The sequence below is a fragment of the Xyrauchen texanus genome, chromosome 47, assembly GCF_025860055.1.
Source record: "Xyrauchen texanus isolate HMW12.3.18 chromosome 47, RBS_HiC_50CHRs, whole genome shotgun sequence".
Classification (NCBI taxonomy): Eukaryota; Metazoa; Chordata; class Actinopteri; order Cypriniformes; family Catostomidae; genus Xyrauchen; species Xyrauchen texanus.
In genome coordinates this window covers 7,843,406-7,865,352 of record NC_068322.1, presented here as the reverse complement: position 1 = coordinate 7,865,352, position 21,947 = coordinate 7,843,406, and the positions used below count along the sequence as shown (strand labels likewise).

The 21,947-nt window shown below is 36.6% G+C and overlaps 1 protein-coding gene across 1 annotated transcript; it reads right to left on the bottom strand.

Moving 5' to 3' along the window:
- Window positions 1-80: 80 nt before the first annotated feature.
- LOC127638696 (endosome/lysosome-associated apoptosis and autophagy regulator family member 2-like) lies at window positions 81-21,203 on the bottom strand. Its single transcript, XM_052120331.1, has 22 exons — window positions 20,966-21,203; window positions 18,382-18,502; window positions 16,748-16,937; window positions 14,370-14,517; window positions 14,180-14,269; window positions 13,897-14,002; window positions 13,547-13,696; window positions 13,284-13,372; window positions 13,020-13,200; window positions 12,775-12,903; window positions 11,208-11,298; window positions 10,987-11,089; window positions 10,321-10,458; window positions 9,969-10,232; window positions 9,664-9,837; window positions 6,468-6,657; window positions 6,126-6,222; window positions 5,352-5,453; window positions 5,134-5,260; window positions 4,770-4,948; window positions 4,516-4,684; window positions 81-2,822 (listed from the first exon to the last, which is right to left on the bottom strand). The coding sequence occupies exons 1-22, from the start codon at window positions 21,062-21,064 to the stop codon at window positions 2,754-2,756; spliced, it is 3,006 nt and encodes a 1,001-aa protein (XP_051976291.1). The 5' UTR covers window positions 21,065-21,203; the 3' UTR covers window positions 81-2,753.
- Window positions 21,204-21,947: the final 744 nt, after the last annotated feature.

Here is a 21,947-nt window from a genome sequence, read left to right as displayed (position 1 = left end):
GGCTTTTGTGTCCGGATGACTCTTCTCGTCTATGTCTACTCTCTTTTGTTGTGTTGTTCACTGATCTTTTCAATGTGCATCTGTACTGCTGGGAGGCAAACAAGCTGTCCTACTTCGCCTACCGTCAGGGAACAGAGGGAGATGAGATCAAAGAATGCAGGATATAGAGCCCAAGAAATTAAGGAAAGAATACCTAATAACGGCCTCTCGGCACAAACCACATCATGCAATGGCACTTGACAGAGTGCAATGAGAAATAACCACAGAGAGCCGGTACTGTCTGGAGGAATTCATAATAGACATTAGTGTTCCATTTGTGAGTGGTATAGGTATGTTTGGGCACATGGATACTGACGCATCAATATTGACGTATTGGAATTATCAGGGTCATTTAATACCAAGAAACATACATTGAGAGATATATTCATAACTTTAACCGGCATATTGTTAAGTTTATTATTATTTTCTTTCAAGAAACTGTTGTTGCTTGATATTAGTATTACAAAAATATGTCTCAAAATTGCCTTTGAAAATTGTTTAGAAACCCTGGGGGTAAACTCAATATTGATATTCCAGCAGTGGTTTAGCACTGGCAAGCTACTGTAAGTAATAACTATGACTTTTGAGGGAAATAATTTAAAGAAATGTTCCAATGTTCAACAAGTTTTTGGCATTACCACAAAAACAAAATCCCATATGGATGCAAATGGGGCCAATCTGTAAACGTTACCTGTTGTACTCACTGTTACTAAAGTATAACCACAAGATTTAAACAGTGTGTTAACATAATTTAACACAGAAAACTTAAAATATATATATTTTTAAGTTATAACCAAATGTACAACTTTGTTGCCATTTTATAATTATAAGCTCTGTATTTCTGCCTTTAAGCCCTCCAAAAGTTGGCAGCATTCCCTTCCATTGTAGGTGCTTCAATGTAACCTTGATTTTTGCTTCTTTCTTTTTTTAAGAAACCTAATAACAATAATTTAAAACAGATGCATATCACTAATCAAATATATAATCTTCTGTATTGTCATGTTGTGCAAACTCATTTAAATGGCTGTAGACTTTATTCAGAGTAGTACTACATTTCATTTTCAAGGAGAATAAAAACGAGGCTGTGAGGAATGGACTTGCAGTCTCTACACTGGGTTGTTAAAAGTGAGAAAACTGCTATTCTTGTCTGAAATCTGTGTTTACATATTCTTTAACGCATTTGCCCCATGTTTAAGGCGCTCTGAAAATGTATTAAAGTGTAAATAATATCAGGTAGAGAAATATTTCAACATAACTTTATACAGCTCAAAATACACAACAATACAAAATAGAAAACATTACTGGCTCTTGTTCTCCTCAAGAGGAGAGATGTGGAATGTGGACAGACCTCTCTGTAATACATGAGAGAAGGTTTCTCATCTCTTAGATCTTCTGTATGATGTTTGGCATTTTCAAGAGGAAACTGAAGCATCGGACAAGCTCTGTGTGTCGGTAAGGCTATCTCTGTCTCCCTCTGTTGGCCAAACACTACATATATTTGTTTGAATGCTTGCGTGTGATCATTGAAGGAATAATTCACCCAAAAATGAAAATTCTCTCATCATTCACTCACCCCCATCCCAGATGTGCATGACTTACTTTCTACCTTCAAAACACAAACAACGATTTTTAGAAGAATATCTCAGCTCTGTAGGTCCTCACAATGCAAGTCAATGGTGACCAAAATTTTGAAACTCTAAAATGCACATAAAGGCTGTATAAAAGTAATCCATAAGACTCCAGTGGTTTAATCTATATCTTAAGTGTGGGTGAGAAAAAGATCAATATTTAAGCCCTTTTTACTATGCATTTTCCCTGCCCAGTAGGTGGCGATATGCAAGAAGAATGTGAACCGCCAAACAACAAAAGAAGAAAAAGTGAGAGTGGAGATAAATAGTAAAAAAGGACTCAAATATTGATCTGTTTCTCAATAACACCTTTCATATCCCATATGAAGATTGATTTGAAGATTGAGTCTTATGGATAACTTTTATGCTGCCTTTATGTGCTTTTGGAGCTTTAAAATGTTGGTACTCCATTCACTTACATTGTATGGACTTACAGAGCTGAAATGTTCTACTACAAATCTTCATTTGTGCTCCGCAGAAGAAAGTAAGTCACACATTTGGGATGGCATGAGGGTGAGTAAATCATGAGAGAATTAAAATTTTTGGGTGGACTATCCCTTTAAATATGAAGAAATTCGGTCTCTGAAACATTCAAACACATACATACACGCAAATACACAAAGCTCAATTTGCAATATACACCTGTAGTTCCCAAAACCTATTCACACAACAGTGCAAAGCATTACACTCCATGACTCAAATGTTGTGTAAGTGCTGCCCCAGGACTCTGGTGGAGAAAAGTGGTTGTTGCGTTTGTGAGTATGCTGTTTGTATTTATATGTATCTGTATGATGTACATGTGACAATATTCTTGCAATGCTTTGAGGTAACTTTGCTTTTGATATTTCCTAGCAGTACATTGTTTGTCAGTGTACGTATGTGATTATTTATAGGGCAAAGTTAATTTTTTTTACCATGAGAAAGTTCCTGAATTTTGACACAGGAAACGCATTGTATTGAGAACCTAGAGATTCGTTCTGAGACATTTGAGGGGAGGGGTAGCTGTAAATATTGACAAACTGAAAAGCAAACTTTGAAAACTTTGTTCTCTGTTGTACATGAGTGATCCTTCTCTTCTCCAGTGTGTTATCCCCACACCCATCTCTCTGACTGAGAAGACTTCAGCTGAACTGACTCACTGCTGTCCCCATCTGCCTGCAGCCAGACAAAAGGTAAATAAAACATTAAACAATAGAAAACAGGTAAACTACACAAAATGTCATTTTAAATTTTAAAACATTTAAAGTCAATTACCAGATATCTATTACCACAGAAGGTCATTTCAACACATCCATTTGTAATAACAAACAAACATAGCATTTACACTAATGCATGTTGAATTGTATATTTGAACATTTACTCTGGTGCTATATGATATAGACTAATATTGTAAGTGTATTGCTGTACACACATATTATTTATTTATTTAAACCACGGTACAAAAATAGTTTCTATGGTAATGTTTCACATGCTATCATAGAGCTTAAGTGTTGCAAGCCCTTTTGACATTTAATCTTGTGCAGGATATGCATTATAGATATCTTTAACACAATTTTCACTATTTTAAATGCTAATTCTTGATATTGGCAATGGAATTACTACTAATGAAAAGGATTTTTTAAATATATATAATAATTGGGCTTACACTAGTAAAAACTTTTTTTATGTCATAAATATCTATCATTTCTTACTAGTTAAAATTTTAAATACACAAATTAGCTATGTGCTTCTTGTAAAAATACATATTTTTTATATTAATTATTAAATCGTGCAAATGTCGATTCCTGATATCAACAATTGAATTATAACTAGTAAAAATCAAAATGTTCAAATTTTAAATGGTAATTTATTATTTCAGTTATCTGGAAATGGATTTCAGATATTATTAAATTTAATTATAATGAAAGATATCTTACATATATCAAAAATGGCATTTTTATTGTTTCAATTGTTAATATGAGGAATGGACATTTCACTAGTAACAATGTAATTATTGATGAGATATATATTATATTTATTAATTCCAATATAAAATTGGAATTAATAAGAAATTAATTATATATATATCTACAATTGAGTTTTGAACTGGAATAAATGAAAAATTATTTTGCAAAAATGTTTTGCAAAATGCTAAAATAAATAAATAAATAAATGCTAGTTGAAATTCCATTTTTGATATAAAAAAATTGGGTATTTCATCGAGTAATGACATTACATTTGATATCAAGAATGAAAATGTAACTAATGTAAACTTAATTACTGATATAAAAATTTTTTATTTGCATTAGTAGTAATTCTATTACTGATATCAAGAATTAGCATTTTAATTAGCGAAATGTGCATTATAGATATCTATCATCCATATCCCATACGTAACTAAATGTCAAAGGGCTTGCGCTAGATTAAGCTGCATAACTTTAAATATTCCTTTAGCAAATTTACTAATTACTGCATTCATGATCTCCTGGTAACATTACACAATGCTATTCCATATTATTATATGATAAGACTGTATGAGGCAAAGAATTAGATGATATAATGCATATTGTAGACATAACTCTGTTAGTACATTCTGTTCGAATTTACCGGCCAATGCATTAAAACATTCAGTGTCTGGTAAAAGCTGTTCCATTTTTCACACTGTTCATACTTTATCCTGAGTTTGCAATTCGCACTGCATATCATTGGCCCCACCATTTGGGATTTTCAAAATCACAATTGTGAAATATTGCTTTACCCAGGGTTAAAAAGGGTCTTTGAAAATTACATTAACCCAGGTTTTATCATAGTTTGAAAAGCCCTAAAATCTAGTAGTGGCAGAAAAGATCAGAAAAATGAATGAACTGACCTTGCTAGCAATAGCTTTCAGTTTGCCCAGTAATGAAGGAGTATTTGAGTAAACGACATCGTCTTCATTCTCCTCCCCTTCTCCTTCCGCTAATCCACAGCTGTCTGCTGCTGGCAACTCGCAGTCCTTATTGGCTGACATCACTAACCTGGAATATTTATATTCAAGCCTGTGCAAAAAAGGAAAGGGCACATCAATTAAATACACATCTTGTGTATGAAGCTTACTGATCATTTTCATTTACAGCTTCTTACCTCTTGTTTTTTTTCCAAAAGTAGCATGTGAGAGATATAAGGAGGACAGCCATGAAGGCTCCGCCCCCAATTCCTGCCTTCAACCATAGGCTGACCACTTCACAGTGGGCGGATGTCTTGTTCGGGAGTGGCACTCCTTTCGTGCAGAGTTTTGGTTCATTCCACACAAAGAGGGTGTCCTATTAAAAAAAGAAGGATGAATGAAAAATGAAGTGTTAATCTTGTGAACGAAATTACTTAAGAATGATTTGTTGTCGAAGGTTTTTTGATTTCATCAATGTTAACCCAGGAAACACTAAGATTAAATAACATATTGTACTGGATGCATTTAAAGTGGGATTGGCGAGATGAAACATGGATGTACCTGCACTCCTCCTTTGCAAGCTCCTTCTATTGAGTGGTAATCAGCCTGAGTGCAAAGTGGACAAGCACTAGAACTCTCCCAAAGGAAATGGAAATCACAGCCATTGCATGTACCTGCTGGGCACTTGCTAAACACACACATCATCAAAATACATGTGGAAAAGTAGAGTGCAGAACAACAATGTAAATGAACATACAAACATATGCACACACACACACCTTGGCACATCAAGCATTCCCCGGTCACTCTTCTCAGGGTTGCAGCGCAGAGTTACGACTGTGCTACGACCATTCAGGCAGGATGCAGTTGGCTGGGGAGAGCTGAGAGATGGAGAGAAAAAATAAACTATAACTCTCCTCTGCAATGGAATTGAGCACATGAAGGTTGATGGTTTAAGCCCTGCTCTTGCTACAAGTTATACACTATAAAACAAGACTGGGGTTGCTGCAGGTCTAAGAAGTGGGCGGATCAAAAGGTAGGGAGTTGTAAGTTTATTCCAATTGGCTGAGAAATCTGTCAGTTTCAAGGGCAGGCAGGTTCAAGTTTTTAGCCCAGATCTTACCCCACTAATCCACACCACCCCATGAGATATTGCTATTTTTTAAACAGAATATGAGCTTGATATATTTATTTTCTGTTATTACATAGGACCATGTATGTAGAGAGAGAGGAATGGGACTGGGACATGAAACAGGCCAGAATTTATTGCCTGTGTAACATTACCAACAGAAGATTAAATTCAGCTCTTTTCATTTACATTTACATTTATGCATTTGGCAGACGCTTTTATCCAAAGCGACTTACAGTGCAGGGACAATCCCCCCGGAACAACCTGGAGTTAAGTGCCTTGCTCAAGGACACAATGGTGGTGGCTGTGGTGTTAGAACCTGTGACCTTCTGATTAACAGCCCTGTGCTTTAGCCACCACTCCTCTTTTCATGGAGTACAGAGTGTGAAAAACACAAATGATGATAATTTCTCCTTTGTTTTACCGATAGAAGAAGTTGATATCTGGAACTTTCCGTGACGATTCGGGGAACAGATCCAGGCTAACAGTCAATCCATCCAGAGTGTTATCAACAGAAGCTCCTGGAAAATGGGAGCACGTTGAGATTCTGAGACACTTAATGTGACTAATACTAAACAAGTATTAGTGTAAATTAGTGCAGGATAAGGCTCTCACTGTTGTGCAATATGACAATGTATTGATGGCTTTGACACTGATCTCCAGCCAGCTCAATCAGTTAAAAATGGTTAAGAGACTGACTGTTCTCTGGGTGCATCGAATTTTGTTAAAAGCAGCTGGTATGAAGTTATAGACCACACAAGCTCACCAAGGAAAGTGTCAGCCAGGCTGATGGACTGAGAGGACAAGGCTGTCCTGAAGCCCCGCCCATCTGCAGGAATGATGGTTGATTGGCAAACAAAAGTCTCCACAAAATTGTTGAGGTCAGCTGATTCATTTTGCAGGTCCTTATTGGACAGATCTGTAACATTGTCACTGCACACGGCCACTTTCTTTCCCTGTGACAGAAAGGGAGCAGCAACAATATGACTCATTATTGACATTTTGAGCAAAGAACTAAAAAGGCAAACATACCTGGAAGCTAAACATCTTTTATAATGTTCCTATTTCTTTCATTTTAATGAATCTTATATCAAGAAACTTTCTGGTCAATTACATAATGAATAATAAAAGAATAATGTGACTTACTGAAATACAACATTGAAATCATGGTAGTATTGAAAAGTTTGAGTAAGCTACAATTACTTCAGCTAATTTTTATTTAAAATAATTGTGTCATTACTGTATTACAGTAATAATACAATGTTATTGTGCTTAAAGGGATAATTCACCCTAAAATGAATATCCTCTCATTTACACACTTTCATGCCATGCCAGATGTGTATGACTTTCTTCTGCAGAACACAAATTTTTAGAAGAATATCTCAGCTCTGTAAGTCCATACAATGCAAGTGAATGGTGGCAAGAACTTTGATGCCCAAAAAAGCACATAAAGGTAGCATAAAGGTAATCCATACGACTCCAGTGGTTAAAGTCATGGATTCTGTGGCAATATAACAAAGTGGGTAAGAAACACAAAAACATTTAAGTCCTTTTTAACTATAAATCTCCCTTTTGACCAGCCCCGACCAGTAGGTGGCACGAAGAATGCGAATTGCCAAAAAACAAAAGAAGAAGAATGTGGAAGTGAAAGTGGAAACATGGATTAATCCACTACAGTCTTATGGATTACTTTAATGCTAACTTAATGTGCCTTTTGGTGCTTCACATTTCTAGATGCCATTCACTTGCATTGTATGGACCTACAGATTTGAAATATTCTTCTACAAATCTTAATTTGTGTTCTTCAACTTAAAGAAAGACAAACACATCTGGGATGGCATGAGGGTGAGTAAATTATATATATTGTTAAGGCCCTGGGTGTTGATGCTGTTTTTGTCCACCAGATTGTGTAATCTCTTCCAGGGTGGAGTTTAGGAGCAGGTGTTCTGAATAACCTGAGATGAGAGCTGGAATGAGTAGCCCATAAAAAAGGCCCTTCTAACCCAGTGTGGTGGCCTCCCCTCACAAGCACCTTGATTTGTTTGCTTTGTTTTTTCTGATTTATTGTTCTTTATTTTTATTTTCAGTTCTTTTTCTTATTACATACATTGATTATGTTACTTCAACTTCAATATAAATAATATTTTTTGCTTAATTCTTATCCACGTGTGGTTTGGAACAACACATAATATATATATATATATATATATAAAATATCTCAGCAAAAAAAGAAACGTCCCTTTTTCAGGACACTGTACTTTAAAGATAATTTTGTAAAAATCCAAATAACTATACAGATCTTTATTGTAAAGGGTTTAAACAATGTTTTCCATGATTGTTCAATGAACCATAAACAATTAATGAACATGCACCGGTGGATGTTCGGTGGAACAACTTACAGACGGTAGGCAATTAAGGTCACAGTTATAAAAACTTAGGACACTAAAGAGACCTTTCTACTGTATCTGAAAAACACCAAAAGTAAGATGCCCAGGGTCCCTGCTCATCTGTGTGAACATTCCTTAGGCATGCTGCATGGAGGCATGAGGACTGCATATGTGGCCAGGGCAATAAATTGCAATGTCCGTACTGTGAGACGCCTAAGACAGCACTACAAAGAGACAGAAAGGACAGCTGATTATCCTCGCAGTGGCAGACCACATATAACAACACCTGCACAGGATCGGTACATCTGAATATCACACCTGCGGGACAGGTTCAGGATGGCAACAACAACAACTGCCCGAGTTAGACCAGGAACACACAATTCCTCCATCAGTACTCTGACTGTCTGCAATAGGCTGAGAGAGGCTGGACTGAGGGCTTGTAAGCCTGTTATGAGGCCGGTACTTACCAGACATCACCGGCAACAACGTCACCTATGGGCACAAACCCACCTTCACTGGACCAGACAGGACTGGCAAAAAGTGCTCTTCACTGAAGAGTCACGGTTTTGTCTCACCAGGGGTGATGTTTGGACTCACATTTATTGTCGAAGTAATGAGCGTTACACCGAGGCCTGTACTCTGGAGCGGGTTCGATTTGGAGGTGGAGGGTCCATCATGGTCTGGGGTGGTGTGTCACAGCATCATCGGACTGAGCTTGTTGTCATTGCAGGCAATCTCAATGCTGTGCGTTACAGGGAAGACATCTTCCTCCCTCATGTGGTACCCTTCCTGGAGGCTCATCCTGACATGACCCTCCAGCATGACAATGCCACCAGCCATACTGCTCGTTCTGTGCGTGATTTCCTGCAAGACAGGAATGTCAGTGTTCTCCCATGGCCAGCGAAGAGCCAGGATCTCAATCCCATTGAGCATGTCTGGGACCTGCTGGATTGGAGGGTGAGGGCTATGGCCATTCCCCCCGGAAATGTCCGGGAACTCGCAAGTGCCTTGGTGGAAGAGTGGGGTAACATCTCACAGCAAGAACTGGCAAATCTGGTGCAGTCCCTGAGGAGGAGATGCACTGCAGTACTTAATGCAGCTGGTGGCCACACCAGATACTGACTGATACTTTTGATTTTGACCTCCTCCTTTGTTCAGGGACACATTATTCCATTTCTGTTAGTCACATGTCTGTGAAACCTGTTCAGTTTATGTCTTAGTTGATTAATCTATTTGTTCATGCAAATATTTACACATGTTAAGTTTGCTGAAAATAAAAGCAGTTGAAAGAGGACGTTTCTTTTTTTTTTTGCTGAGTTTATATATATATATATATATATATATATATATATATATATATATATATATATATATATATAAAAATTCACCCATCTCTTATTAGTTAGACTGAAGTCAGACTATGTGGCACAGGGGAGGTGTTTGTATGTGAGAGTACCTCTGCCCCACACAGGCTGATGTTAAATTGACATATATATAAAAAATTCACCCATCTCTTATTAGTTAGACTGAAGTCAGACTATGTGGCACAGGGGAGGTGTTTGTATGTGAGAGTACCTCTGCCCCACACAGGCTGATGTTAAATTGATGATAGTATTTTGTTCCCTTGGAGGTGAAACTAGGGCCATTCATGATTGACCCCACTGAACTTAAGGTGCTGAGGTCGAAGGTCAAAGTCCGGTTCTGATCCACATGTGAGAATGTGCAGTCGTTAAAACAAACAGAGTGTTCCTGTAAACAAATGCACATGCTGGATGTTACACAGTGTAAAAATTATTTTCAACATTTTGCCCCAAATGCTGTTGAAAATGCTTTGTATTGAACCTGGAACATTCCTGCAACATATACAAATCATACGGTACCTTGTTGCTCTTGCTGCCAGGGCCACAGGGCTGACAGGCCTCACGCCCATATATGTGATGCCCAGATAGGAAGGTGTTGGGCGGGCACTCTTGGCACTGATTGGTGTCTTTATTGATGAAATGTCCAGCAGGGCAGGGAACACAGGAAGAGCCGTCCTGCTGACTCATCATAGCACAGGCACGACAACTAGACGCTGAGCCATCCATAGCATTAGTCACTGTGATCGCGTATATCTTCGCGATGTCATTCACATGCTGACGCGCCTGGGAAAGAAGACAAAAGCAGATGAGAGCACAACAAAAACAGTGCAGGTTTTACAGTTATTTTGGTAAGTCTTCTGAGAATACTGACATCCATGGCTTTGTTGGTACGTTGAAAAGCCCATGTGTAAGACACCGATGAATTTTTGGTCATGATGTGGGTGTAAGCCTGTCTGGCTTTACTTTCTACCCATGATTCCACCACATTGGTGCTCTTCCTGTTCACATCCTACACAGAAAGAAAGGATACATTCATGACTCAACCTTGAATTTGTTTAGATAAAACACAGACATACAGTGGCTCCAGAAATAATTTGGATACTTGTGCCACTCCTACATGTATGAATGTCTTCACATAAGATAACAAACAAAGTAGCATCTGCAAACAAATGATGCTAGACTTTTCTCACAAACTACCTTAAGCCATCTTTGCAATTATTTTCTATTAACTGGTCTAAAGGTAATTTTTAGTGGCTATATGAAGCTGATGTATTATTGAGTTGCCCTCAAGTTCACAGGTGTGCTAGCAGAGTAACCACAAGTGTGGTTCATCACATTAACTAGATGAACTCACATTAACATTAACCAGAAAGTGTCCACGTTTTGAACAGTATATCTACAGTTTTATCATGCAATGTCATTAATACATTATATACATTAATACATGTCCAAAATACTTTTCGTGGCCACTGTACGCACCCACACCTTATGTCAGATATTCATAAATAAATATAGAATATTAAAAGGTGTTTATTACCATCATAAAATAGAGTTCACAGTCTGCACTGCAAATGGTTTCAAAAATGAAAGTGATTCGGCCAAACTCAGAAGCTGAAGCATCGTCCACAGAAGTAGGAAGTCTGAGAGAGAGAGAGAGAGAGAGAGAGAGAGAGAGAGAGAGAGAGAGAGAGAGAGAGAATGTCACTAAAAATGCTAGTTTTGTGAACAACCAAAAAGTTAGACTTTAAAAAAACTAACTTGAATCCAGGCACTCGTAGATTTAGGATGAGGTAATCATTATCTGAGCCTCCCACTCCACTACGGATGTGGTCGCCGGCCACCTCCCAACCTATGCAAACAAATTAGCTTAAAATCACATTTATTCATAATGTTAGCACTTTAGCTAACTAGCACTTTTAAAAATATTTCAAAGCACACTTGTACAAAGCACATTTTGCGAACCCCTATCCAAGCCTAGGTGGCGCTATAATAAGCATGCTTACCTTTTTGCAAATATCTTTTCAACTGTATAGGCTAGAAAAAAAACTATTTGTGTGACAACTGAAATATTGTTTTCCTTTGATTCCCTGAGTCAAGAGAAATAAAACTTAAATTCAATTTCATTTCCGTCTATACATTTTTTCCCTCATTTAGATTTTTCTGTAAAAAATACTGTTTCTTACTTCTCCATAGGTTAGATTGGCATAAAATGTTGCATGTGTCATATAAAGACCCTCATGACAATGATTTAATTCAATCGTTCAGAAGATATAGGTTGATTTTTTGCAAATCGGACCAACAGTCTTGGAGTTCAAAACAACTTTTTTTCTTCAGAAAATTCAAAATGATACTTTTACTATTATCAAAATGTTACTATCTGTGAAAATTTCTTACAGAAAAGTGGAAACGATCTCGGAGATACACATTTTGTTTCTCTAATCCTTGTAAGTTTGCAAAAACCATACCAAAAAAGTAACTAGATAAATTACTTTTCCACAGACAGATCTGTTCTTTCAAATGTTCCAAATTTGGAATTTTTCTCTACTTTTCCAAACTGCTTGGATGCTGATAATTGCATTTTACGGCTATATTACATTTTATTTTAATTTTAATTTATTCTTTTAATTTTCTTATATTCACTTAATAAATTTTTACGTTTTTATGAATTGAATTCAAATCTTTTTAGAAGCACTTAAAAAAGTACAACGTAGACCAAACTGCTGTACATTAAAAATGAGCTAGAAAGACAAAAGCTAATTTATGTAAGAATAATAAAATAATATATATATATATGGTTTTTTTACAGAAACACACAAGTGGGTCTGTTCAGTACACAGCTCCATTACAATGTTGCAAAGGCTACAGAGATTAAGTGCATCTTAAGTGCATGTAGAGGACCTGATGGACAGTCGTAAACCATTCCACAACCTTGGGGCAGTGACAGAGAAAGCGAGATTCCATTTGCACTTTAAGTGTGACCAGGGAACATTCACAAGCAGTTACTTGGCAGATCTAAGAGACATCTGGGTACGATGGAAGGTAATGAGTTCAGAATTAAACTCTGGTGCCATTCCATGTAAAGACTTAAAAACAGACAACAACACATTACACTGAATTCTGAACCGGTAACCAGTGAAGGAAGGCCAGAATACCACAATGTATGTGAAAGTACAATGATATGAACATTTATGTTTTTTGTAAAGCACTTTGTAAACACTGCTTTAAAAGGTGTTGTATAAATAAGGATTTACTTACTTACTCTACTGACACTGCACTGGCAATAAACATACAATCATATTTTGTGCCCAAGTCCTGTTGCTCTTACCATTCATTTCATCACATTTGGAGTTGCCGACATTAAAACAAGAAGTTTTCATATTCCTCGGAAGGATGTTCCACCACTTGTACTCATATCCTAGAGAAGGTTCAGTTCCCCCTGGGCATCGTTGACATTCTGCACGAAAAGAAAGCATCTCTATTATACACAAAATGTGGACCAGGACCAGTAAAAAATCAATGCTGTTTTGCAAAATGAGTGAGTACAGTATGTACATGTGGGTGCCTACATACCTGTGGTGCCATCAGAATACGTCCCTTGTGGGCAAGGCAGACAGGTGGAGGTGTTGTGCATGTAGAAGCCTGGATTACAGGGTGGACAGTCCTCTTTCTCTCCAGAAGGGGGCAGTGTCACAGCACCGGTCACATTCTCCACACACACCTGTGGCTCCACCCACCTGTACAGTATCTGGGTCTAAAAGCATAGCAGAAGATAAAAACAACTTCTGTGCAACATTCATAACAAAACAACTAAACATGTCACATTCAGCATCCTACCTTGCCGTCACTATCACAGGCCGTGTGGATTTGGAAGTAGTCTTTCTCTGAACAGGGAGGTCTCTCTTTACACTCCGACCATCCCTCCTCTAGACAAAACACACATAGAGTAATGCTGTAAACACATGTGGGCTAAGTAAAGTGTGTTTAGTAAGCGTATTGTATTGTATTCAATACAAAGAATACCAAATTAGCCTGAATGATTAATTGAGAGCAAAAGGGTGTGTGTATGCATGTGTAAGTGTATTTGAGTGTATACATACGGGAATACTGTGTCTCGGAGCAGGGTGTGCAGGAACTGGCTCCTTTGCTAGAGTACGTATTCCTGGGACAAAGATCACATGACGAAGAGCCTGGAGATTTACTGAAGGTGCCCGGTCTGCATGGAAAACACTCTGAGGTGTACGCCACACCTGCTCGCAAAACACACACCAAAGAAAACACACATATAAAAATTGTTGAATTTACCTGTAACATATGCGGTCAAAAACACACCACTAGTATGATTTTGAAACACCACAGCACAGATTCAGTTCAGTGTGTGTATGATCTGATTTGACAATAAGAAAGGCGTGAGAAACCATTAAAAATTTATTTCTACAGCATCTCACACCTTCGATCTGAATGTTCTTCAAAAGGACCGGCTTCACAGATTTCCCACTCAAGAGCATTCCTGTGGTTCTCCAATAGAGAATATTTGTTCCTGACTTCAGATTGACCTGTGCAATACAAAAAAACAGGTACATTAGACTTCGGTCACAGTAGTAATTCCCAATCAGGGGGAAATTTAGCTATGATACGATTTTGCTATGTCAAACCTATAAAACAGAAATTATGACCAGAAAAATGGTTGGGAAACACTGGGTCACTGTATTAAGAAATTGTTAGACATTTACTGTGTGAGTTCCCCACTCTCCGCTGGTGGTGAGTTTGATCCATTTCTCACTTCCTGTTTGATCCATCTCCTGGCATTGGTCGCTCTGAATCTGTACCAAAGAATCAACATGAAATATATCATTTTACTTTAGGGTCCTCTATATTTGCAACACATTTGTAGAAAGGGCTGAAAAAGGTGTGAAGACATACAAAGAACTCAAAGAAGACATTGCTGTCAACGTATTGATAGTCGAAAGAGACGGAGCCCTGTTTCATGAGATGCACTGCGTACACCAGCGACACTGTGCAATCATCGCGATTGGACTCCAAGTGAGTTCCCTGAGCTATCCATGAAGAACTGCAAACAAAACAACATAATGTGAACAGTTAGAATCAGTTCTTGAGATACATTTCACAAGCTGAGTGTATAGATTATTTTCTTATAGAACATAGATGGCTAGTTGTAGGTACTGAGCTCTTCTACAGGTGTATTAAGCTGACTTTAGCAAACAATCTTCCCACACCTTTTGTCCAATGATCCGTGGTTACTGGAGAAATGGAAAGTGGACTCCCAAAGAACAATCTTAAGACATTTAAATATTTTAGAGCTGAGCAAAACAAGAAACATTTATATTTACAGAAATGTCCATGTTTTTGTCTATGAATGGTAAGAATTTATTTCATTTCGACGACGTCATTTTTAGATTTTATTTTATTTTCCATAAATTCTCCAGTGAATATTTTGAACTGAAATAATATCAATGTCTTTTCCATATATTTTAGGATTGTACAAATTTCCTAGACTTTTAAGTGAATTTTTAGAATTTTAATTAATTTGAATAATTGTATTAATTTACATGACTTTCTAGTATTTTTTGTATTTTATTGCATATTTTCCATGACTTTTCTATGAATTTTTAGGATTGTATTCATTTCCATGACTTTTCTATGAATGTTTAGAATTGTATTCATTTCCATGACTTTTCCATGAATGTTTAGAATTGTATTCATTTCCATGACTTTTCCATGAATGATTAGAATTGTCTACATTTCCATGACTTTTCCATGAATGTTTAGAATTGTATTCATTTCCATGAATGTTAAGAATTGTATTCATTTCCATGACTTTTCCATGAATGTTTAGAATTGTATTCATTTCCATGAATGTTAAGAATTGTATTCATTTCCATGACTTTTCCATGAATGTTTAGAATTGTATTCATTTCCATGAATGTTAAGAATTGTATTCATTTCCATGACTTTTCCATGAATGTTTAGAATTGTATTCATTTCCATGAATGTTTAGAATTGTATTCATTTCCATGACTTTTCCATGAATGTTTAGAATTGTCTACATTTCCATGACTTTTCCATGAATGTTTAGAATTGTATTCATTTCCATGAATGTTTAGAATTGTATTCATTTCCATGACTTTTCCATGAATGTTTAGAATTGTCTACATTTCCATGACTTTTCCATGAATGTTTAGAATTGTATTCATTTCCATGAATGTTTAGAATTTTATTCATTTCCATGAATGTTTAGAATTGTCTACATTTCCATGACTTTTCCATGAATGTTTAGAATTGTCTACATTTCCATGGCTTTTCCATGAATGTTTAGAATTGTCTACATTTCCATGACTTTTCCATGAATGTTTAGAATTGTCTACATTTCCATGACTTTTCCATGAATGTTTAGAATTGTATTCATTTCCATGACTTTTCCATGAATGTTAAGAATTGTATTCATTTCCATGACTTTTCCATGAATGATTAGAATTGTCTACATTTCCATGACTTTTCCATGAATGTTTAGAATTGTATTCATTTCCATGAATGTTTAGAATTGTATTCATTTCCATGACTTTTCCATGAATGATTAGAATTGTCTACATTTCCATGACTTTTCCATGAATGTTTAGAATTGTATTCATTTCCATGAATGTTTAGAATTGTCTACATTTCCATGACTTTTCCATGAATGTTTAGAGTTGTATTCATTTCCATGAATGTTTAGAATTGTCTACATTTCCATGACTTTTCCATGAATGTTTAGAATTGTCTACATGTGAGTGGTGGTGGTGTAGTGGCTAAAGCACAGGGCTGTTAATCAGAAGGTCACAGGTTCTAACCCCATGGCCACCACCATTGTGTCCTTGAGCAATGCAGGTTGCTCCAGGGGGATTGTCCCTGTAATAATTGCACTGTAAGTCGCTTTGGATAAAAGCGTCTGCCAAATGCATAAATGTAAATGTCTACATATCCATGACTTTTCCATGAATGTTTAGAATTGTATTCATTTCCATGAATGTTTAGAATTGTCTACATTTCCATGACTTTTCCATGAATGTTTAGAGTTGTATTAATTTCTATTACTTTTCCATTAATGTTTATAATTGTATTAATTTCCAAAGATTTTCCATAAGTTTTTAGAAATTAATTTTAGATTGCATTAACTTAAATGACTTCTCCAGACATGGAAATCAATTCTAAACATCCCTGATATTTTTCAGGTTTTCCATGACTTTGAAAACCCACTTGTTATAGCAAGAATATGTCCACACAGCACTGAAGAGACCACCTACTTGTGGCAGGTCATAGAATCATCCCCCGTTCCTCCTGAGTCCATGTATGTGGCCAGGCTACTGAATCCCACAGGGATGGAATCCCATTGGTCAAAACGAACGCCGCTGCCCAACGAATAAGAGCCAGCCGCGCATGATGTACACTGCTGGGATGACATCTCTAAAAACTCCCCAGCTTCACAAGAAAAAGCTTCAAAACATACATACAGACTGTGTTAAGCATACAGAGGCAAAACATTAGCCCCAGAATGTATTTGGAAATTGAAGCTACACTTAAATTGAATGAATGTCATTGCACTAGATTAATAAAATATCAAAACAAATGGCATCTTCAAAAAACTGATGCAAGAACTAACTGAAGGGTGAGGGTCGAAATCCCTTGTCTCTTCAGATATATCAATACATATATATATATCCTTTTATATCAATATCTATCTATATTCTGTTGCTTAACTTCTTTAATAAAATGATGAATTAACTATATGCATGATCACATAATCAATTTTATTTTTCTTATGCATAACTGAAATATACGCTGAATCATATGTGTGTTAAGAGTTAATTTTTGATTTCATGCACATTCCTTGAAGCCTCTCTCTCTGTTCTGCACGGAGGCTGACTTGAAGGTCGTCTTGGGAATAAGCTTGAGATGGGGGGGTAGAGATGTATTCTGTGGTTGATTTTTACCTGTCCATGACTAATTATATGATTTAAAATCCTATGTAATAGCACTTGAATAAGTAGAAGTGTAAATTTTCTCTTATTATTTCTTTAAGGGAAGGAATGCATGTTATTTCTTTCCTCTCCTTTGCCTGAGGGGTGAATATTTCTTATCTCACTGTTTTGGTTAAAATGACCTGATAAATGTGTGCTCTGGTTCCCTTGTGCGCAGAGAAACACTGTCGTTTGTCAGTGTTTCGTGTGTGCGTATTGACCTTCTACCCAGGTTTTGAACCCAGGGAGACACAGCAGGCAGACTGAAGCTCCGAGACCATCTGCGAGGTCACTTCAGATGTAAATCTCGGGCCAGGACGACAATTGCGCTGATTAATGTTGATGTGCTATAGCTATCTATATGTTGTGACTTTATGCTCTGTTAGCCAATCAGGAGTTAAATAATAGAATATACGTCCTTGCAAATGGTATAATTGATGTAAAATTTTGTGTATGGTATGAGTTAGCTTTCGATCTCCTCGTGAAACTTTGCCTCTGGCTCTACCAATTTCACTGCAAACTATTCTTCAGTAAATTTTGGATTCTTTAATTGAACTTCTTGACTCCTGGTTTTCTTTCTCCATATCTGGTCTGGGTCATAACTGTTATACCCCTAACATAACTTCTAGAACTAACTTTTTCCTAGAACTAACTTCACAGGTGTCCTAGCAGAGTAAGTACAGGTCAAGTTCAAAACATTAACTATGGACTCTGAGAATCATAAAGTGTCAAAATACTTTTTGTCTTCATTTTGAACAATTTCTCTATTGTTGTGTCATTTCAAACCAAAGTTATCTTCAGAACATTTTTTGTCTGAAAAGTGTACTTGTGCTATCCTTGTTTAAAATGCGTGACAATTGCTTTGATATTTTGCTAACTAGTGCAATTCATTACATTCAAACATACAGTAATGTTCTTACTGCAATCTGTGCCCCTGACTGGCTCCGGTAAGCCCGTGCAGCTTCCTGGACTGTGAGGAATGGCCACTCTCCATCGAGAACCAGTGCTATCACACTCTGTGTACTCAAAGTAGTAGTCTGTCTGAAACACATGCATACATAAACTATAAAGACAACAGAACAGATAAAAACACAGTACTGCTATTTTAGTCAAAGTGTTTGAATAATAATTCATAGAAAGTCGATGTCCATGATGCTTTTAAAGAGCCTTTTGACCCTTCACTTTTTTGCATTTTTTTAATGAATGAATGGACAATTAAATAGCGTACCTGAAGTTTAACTTTTGTTTCTTTCTCATTCACTCTCTTACTGCCTCTAAAATGCACAAACACATTTAACAGATATAGATATTGTATGCATGTACAAAAGAGAGGGATGGAGGCAGCCCATCTATCTGCCTTCTGTCCCCGGACAGTCACCAGGGAAACGGCCAGAAACCTTGTGACTGTTGTCATGACGATCACTCATTGCTGTTGAGTGTGGATGGTAGGAAATAATGAGGCCACCAAATACCTCCTCTGTTTGTGTGTGTGTCTTTGTTGATAGGTTTGTTATGCAAATCATTGTGTGCTCTCCTTTTAAACGCAGTGATTGTTCTACTGTCCTTAGGAGGCTTAACACAGCACCCAAATCTATTTGATACACACATATCAAAGTGCAAAGACACATAGAGGTAAGTGCAAACTATGATACAGCCATTTTAATCAACAAACTGTCCAGCAGCGTTGGTTTTCGGCACAAAGCTCAACTCATCACACATTAAAGAAAGGCACCAAAAAGTTTGCAACATGGTACTGAATTACAAAATATGGTATACCATAATGATGAATGACTTGTACATGGGTTATTGACGTACTAAATAATTTTGAGAATTTTACTTGCTATGTGACCAGTTTCCTTCTAAAACTATTTTAAACATAATTTAGATAACTATTTTACAATTATTATGCATGCAGCTTTTATGACCTCATATTAACTGGAATATCTGTTTGTTTAATAATAATACTGCCATTTAAAGAGATAGTTCACCCAAAAATGAAAATTCTCTCATCATTTACTCACTTTCATGCCATCCCAGATGTTTCTTCTTCAAAACACAAACAATGATTTTTAGAAGAATATCTCAGCTCTGTTGGTCCATACATTGCAAGTAAATGGTGGCAAGAACTTTGAATCTCCAAAAGCATATAAAGACAGTATAAAGGTAATGGTTAAATTCATATCTTTAGAAGTGCTATGACAGTTGTGGGTGAGAAACAGATCAATATTTAAGTCCTCTTTTAATATAAATCCCCATCTTTGACCAGCCCCAACCAGTAGATGACGAGATGCATGAAGAATGCTGAATCACCAAAAAAGAAATGGAGAAAGTGGAGATTTATCGAAAAATATATATACTTAATTTTTTCTCTCTAACCCACACCAGTCATATCACTTCAGAAGACAAGGATTAAACCACTGGAGCCTTATGGATTCATTTTATACTAACGTTGTACTTTTTGGAGCTTCAAAGTTTTGGTCACCATTCACTTGCATTGTATGGACCAACAGACCTGAAATATTCACCTAAAAATCTTCCTTCGTGTTCAACAGAAGAAAGAAAGTCATACACATCTGGGATGGCATGAGGGTGAGAAAATTATGAGAGAATACAACATTTTGGGTGAACTATTCCTTAAAAATTAACTAGTTAATGGAAAAGGGTCGATATAAATGGTGACCAGCACACAAATGATATATTTTCACTTATACATTTTATCCTAAAATCTTGAAGATGATTTAAAAGAAAGCTCATGAACATTTTATGCATCAAAAATACATATGACATGGTGCAATTCATGTGTAATGTCACATTACTTTATGTTGGTTCACACTGTATACATCCTCTGAATTGTCGCCATGAAATTGCCTGGTTACAGCACACACAACAGCAGGGCAATCACTTATGATGCACCTGCCGCTGTTGCTCCAGCCTCCCCCACAGACGCTCTTAATATGTGTGTCTTTGCATGTAAACAATGTTAAGGCAAATTAATGTAATGGTATAAGATTGCGACGCTTCCAAGTTCTTATTAGATCAATGAGAGAGCTCATTCACATATTTTATCAGAAATAATTATAGCTCACATAAATCTATTTGACTAGATTTAAGGCAACTGCAGCATAACAGACGCTAATCTGTCAACGCTGTCATCTGATTGGACAGTTGAGAACCGCGTCATCATATTATTGGCCCCTCGCACGTCTCGTGTCTCACCATTAAAATATATCAATAACAGGATGTTGTATTTTCTTTTCTTCGATCATTTTGTGCACAGATAACCCTAATATTTATCATAATAACATATACAAAAATAATAATACGTATTATGGGTTTTACAGAATCTTAGTATAACATACGCCTATAGCCTATCAATTTATAATATCCACCATATGGAGAATTTTAATATAGGCCAATATTCATAGCATAGCAGAATCATAATGAATTTGTTTAAAACGGTCGTAATATTTAACATATATGATAAGATGGCATGTTATCGTTTACCTCTTTACACTGTGGCAGGTTGCCTGACGCTCGCGCGCAGAGGAAGAGCGTTAAAAAGCGCCCAAAATAACAGGATGTCCAACGCGTCCTCTTCTCCATCTCTTAAAAGCGTGATTTAACAAAAACCAGAGAGCAACCGAAAAAAGATAAGGTTTCACAATGTCTATGCATTTACTATAGGCTGAAACGCGAGCACGCGGCTGTCTCTTCTTGGCGTTAAGCTCCTGCTGTAGTTGCGCTTATGCTGCTTTGATTGACACGGAGAGTCTGACGTCACGCATGTCTAGTTTAGTTAGTTAACCTTATTGTAATCACGGCTGAATTTCAGATTCATAAATGCAAATGTATCCCTAGAAAACGTAACTGTGGTGCTATTAAGTGAAATCAAGCAGCACAATACTAGAGAATTAAAAAACAGCAAAGATGGTGTTTTTGTGAGATCCACAAAATGTTAGGCCTATTAATTTGTATCCTTTAAATGATACGATATAACAAAATATGATATAGTATTATAGTACAACATATTATAGTCTGTGTCAATGTCAGAAATGAACTTTTACACAAAGGGGCATTTTTTTTTACCCGCTGAATTTTATTTTATGAGGATTTGTTCTTTTGCATTTATAAGGGATTTTTGTGCGTGTGTGCGCGCATATTTATGAGGGCTTTTATTTTTATTTATACAAACCATTTAAAACCTAAACTGTACCTCAACAGTTTATGTCAAAATCTTAAAGATAATCAATTCTCAAGATTGAATTAAATCAGTATTGTTACGTCCCAAAATAAGTCTTGGGGTATAAATGGATGCAACAAAGACTACAAGTTTTAAAGAGCATCAGTCTGAGCCCTGGCACAGCACCACAATCAAACAAATAACTGTTAAGGTCTTTATTATTACAAAAATAAGGACAAGGTATTGAGAGTAAACAAGAAAAGGCAAGCAATGGCTTCAGGAGAGGGCAAGGCCAAAATAACAAAC

What these genes read in the sequence shown, in the direction of transcription:
- LOC127638696 (XM_052120331.1), bottom strand. Translation starts at nt 21,064, where the DNA reads ATGGAGAAGAGGACGCGTTGGACATCCTGTTATTTTGGGCGCTTTTTA. An exon ending in ATGTCTTCTTTGAGTTCTTT is followed by an intron (nt 14,270 to 14,369) that starts GTATGTCTTCAC and finishes TCTTTGGTACAG; the next exon opens with ATTCAGAGCGACCAATGCCA. An exon ending in GAGAGTGGGGAACTCACACA is followed by an intron (nt 14,003 to 14,179) that starts GTAAATGTCTAA and finishes TGTATTGCACAG; the next exon opens with GTCAATCTGAAGTCAGGAAC.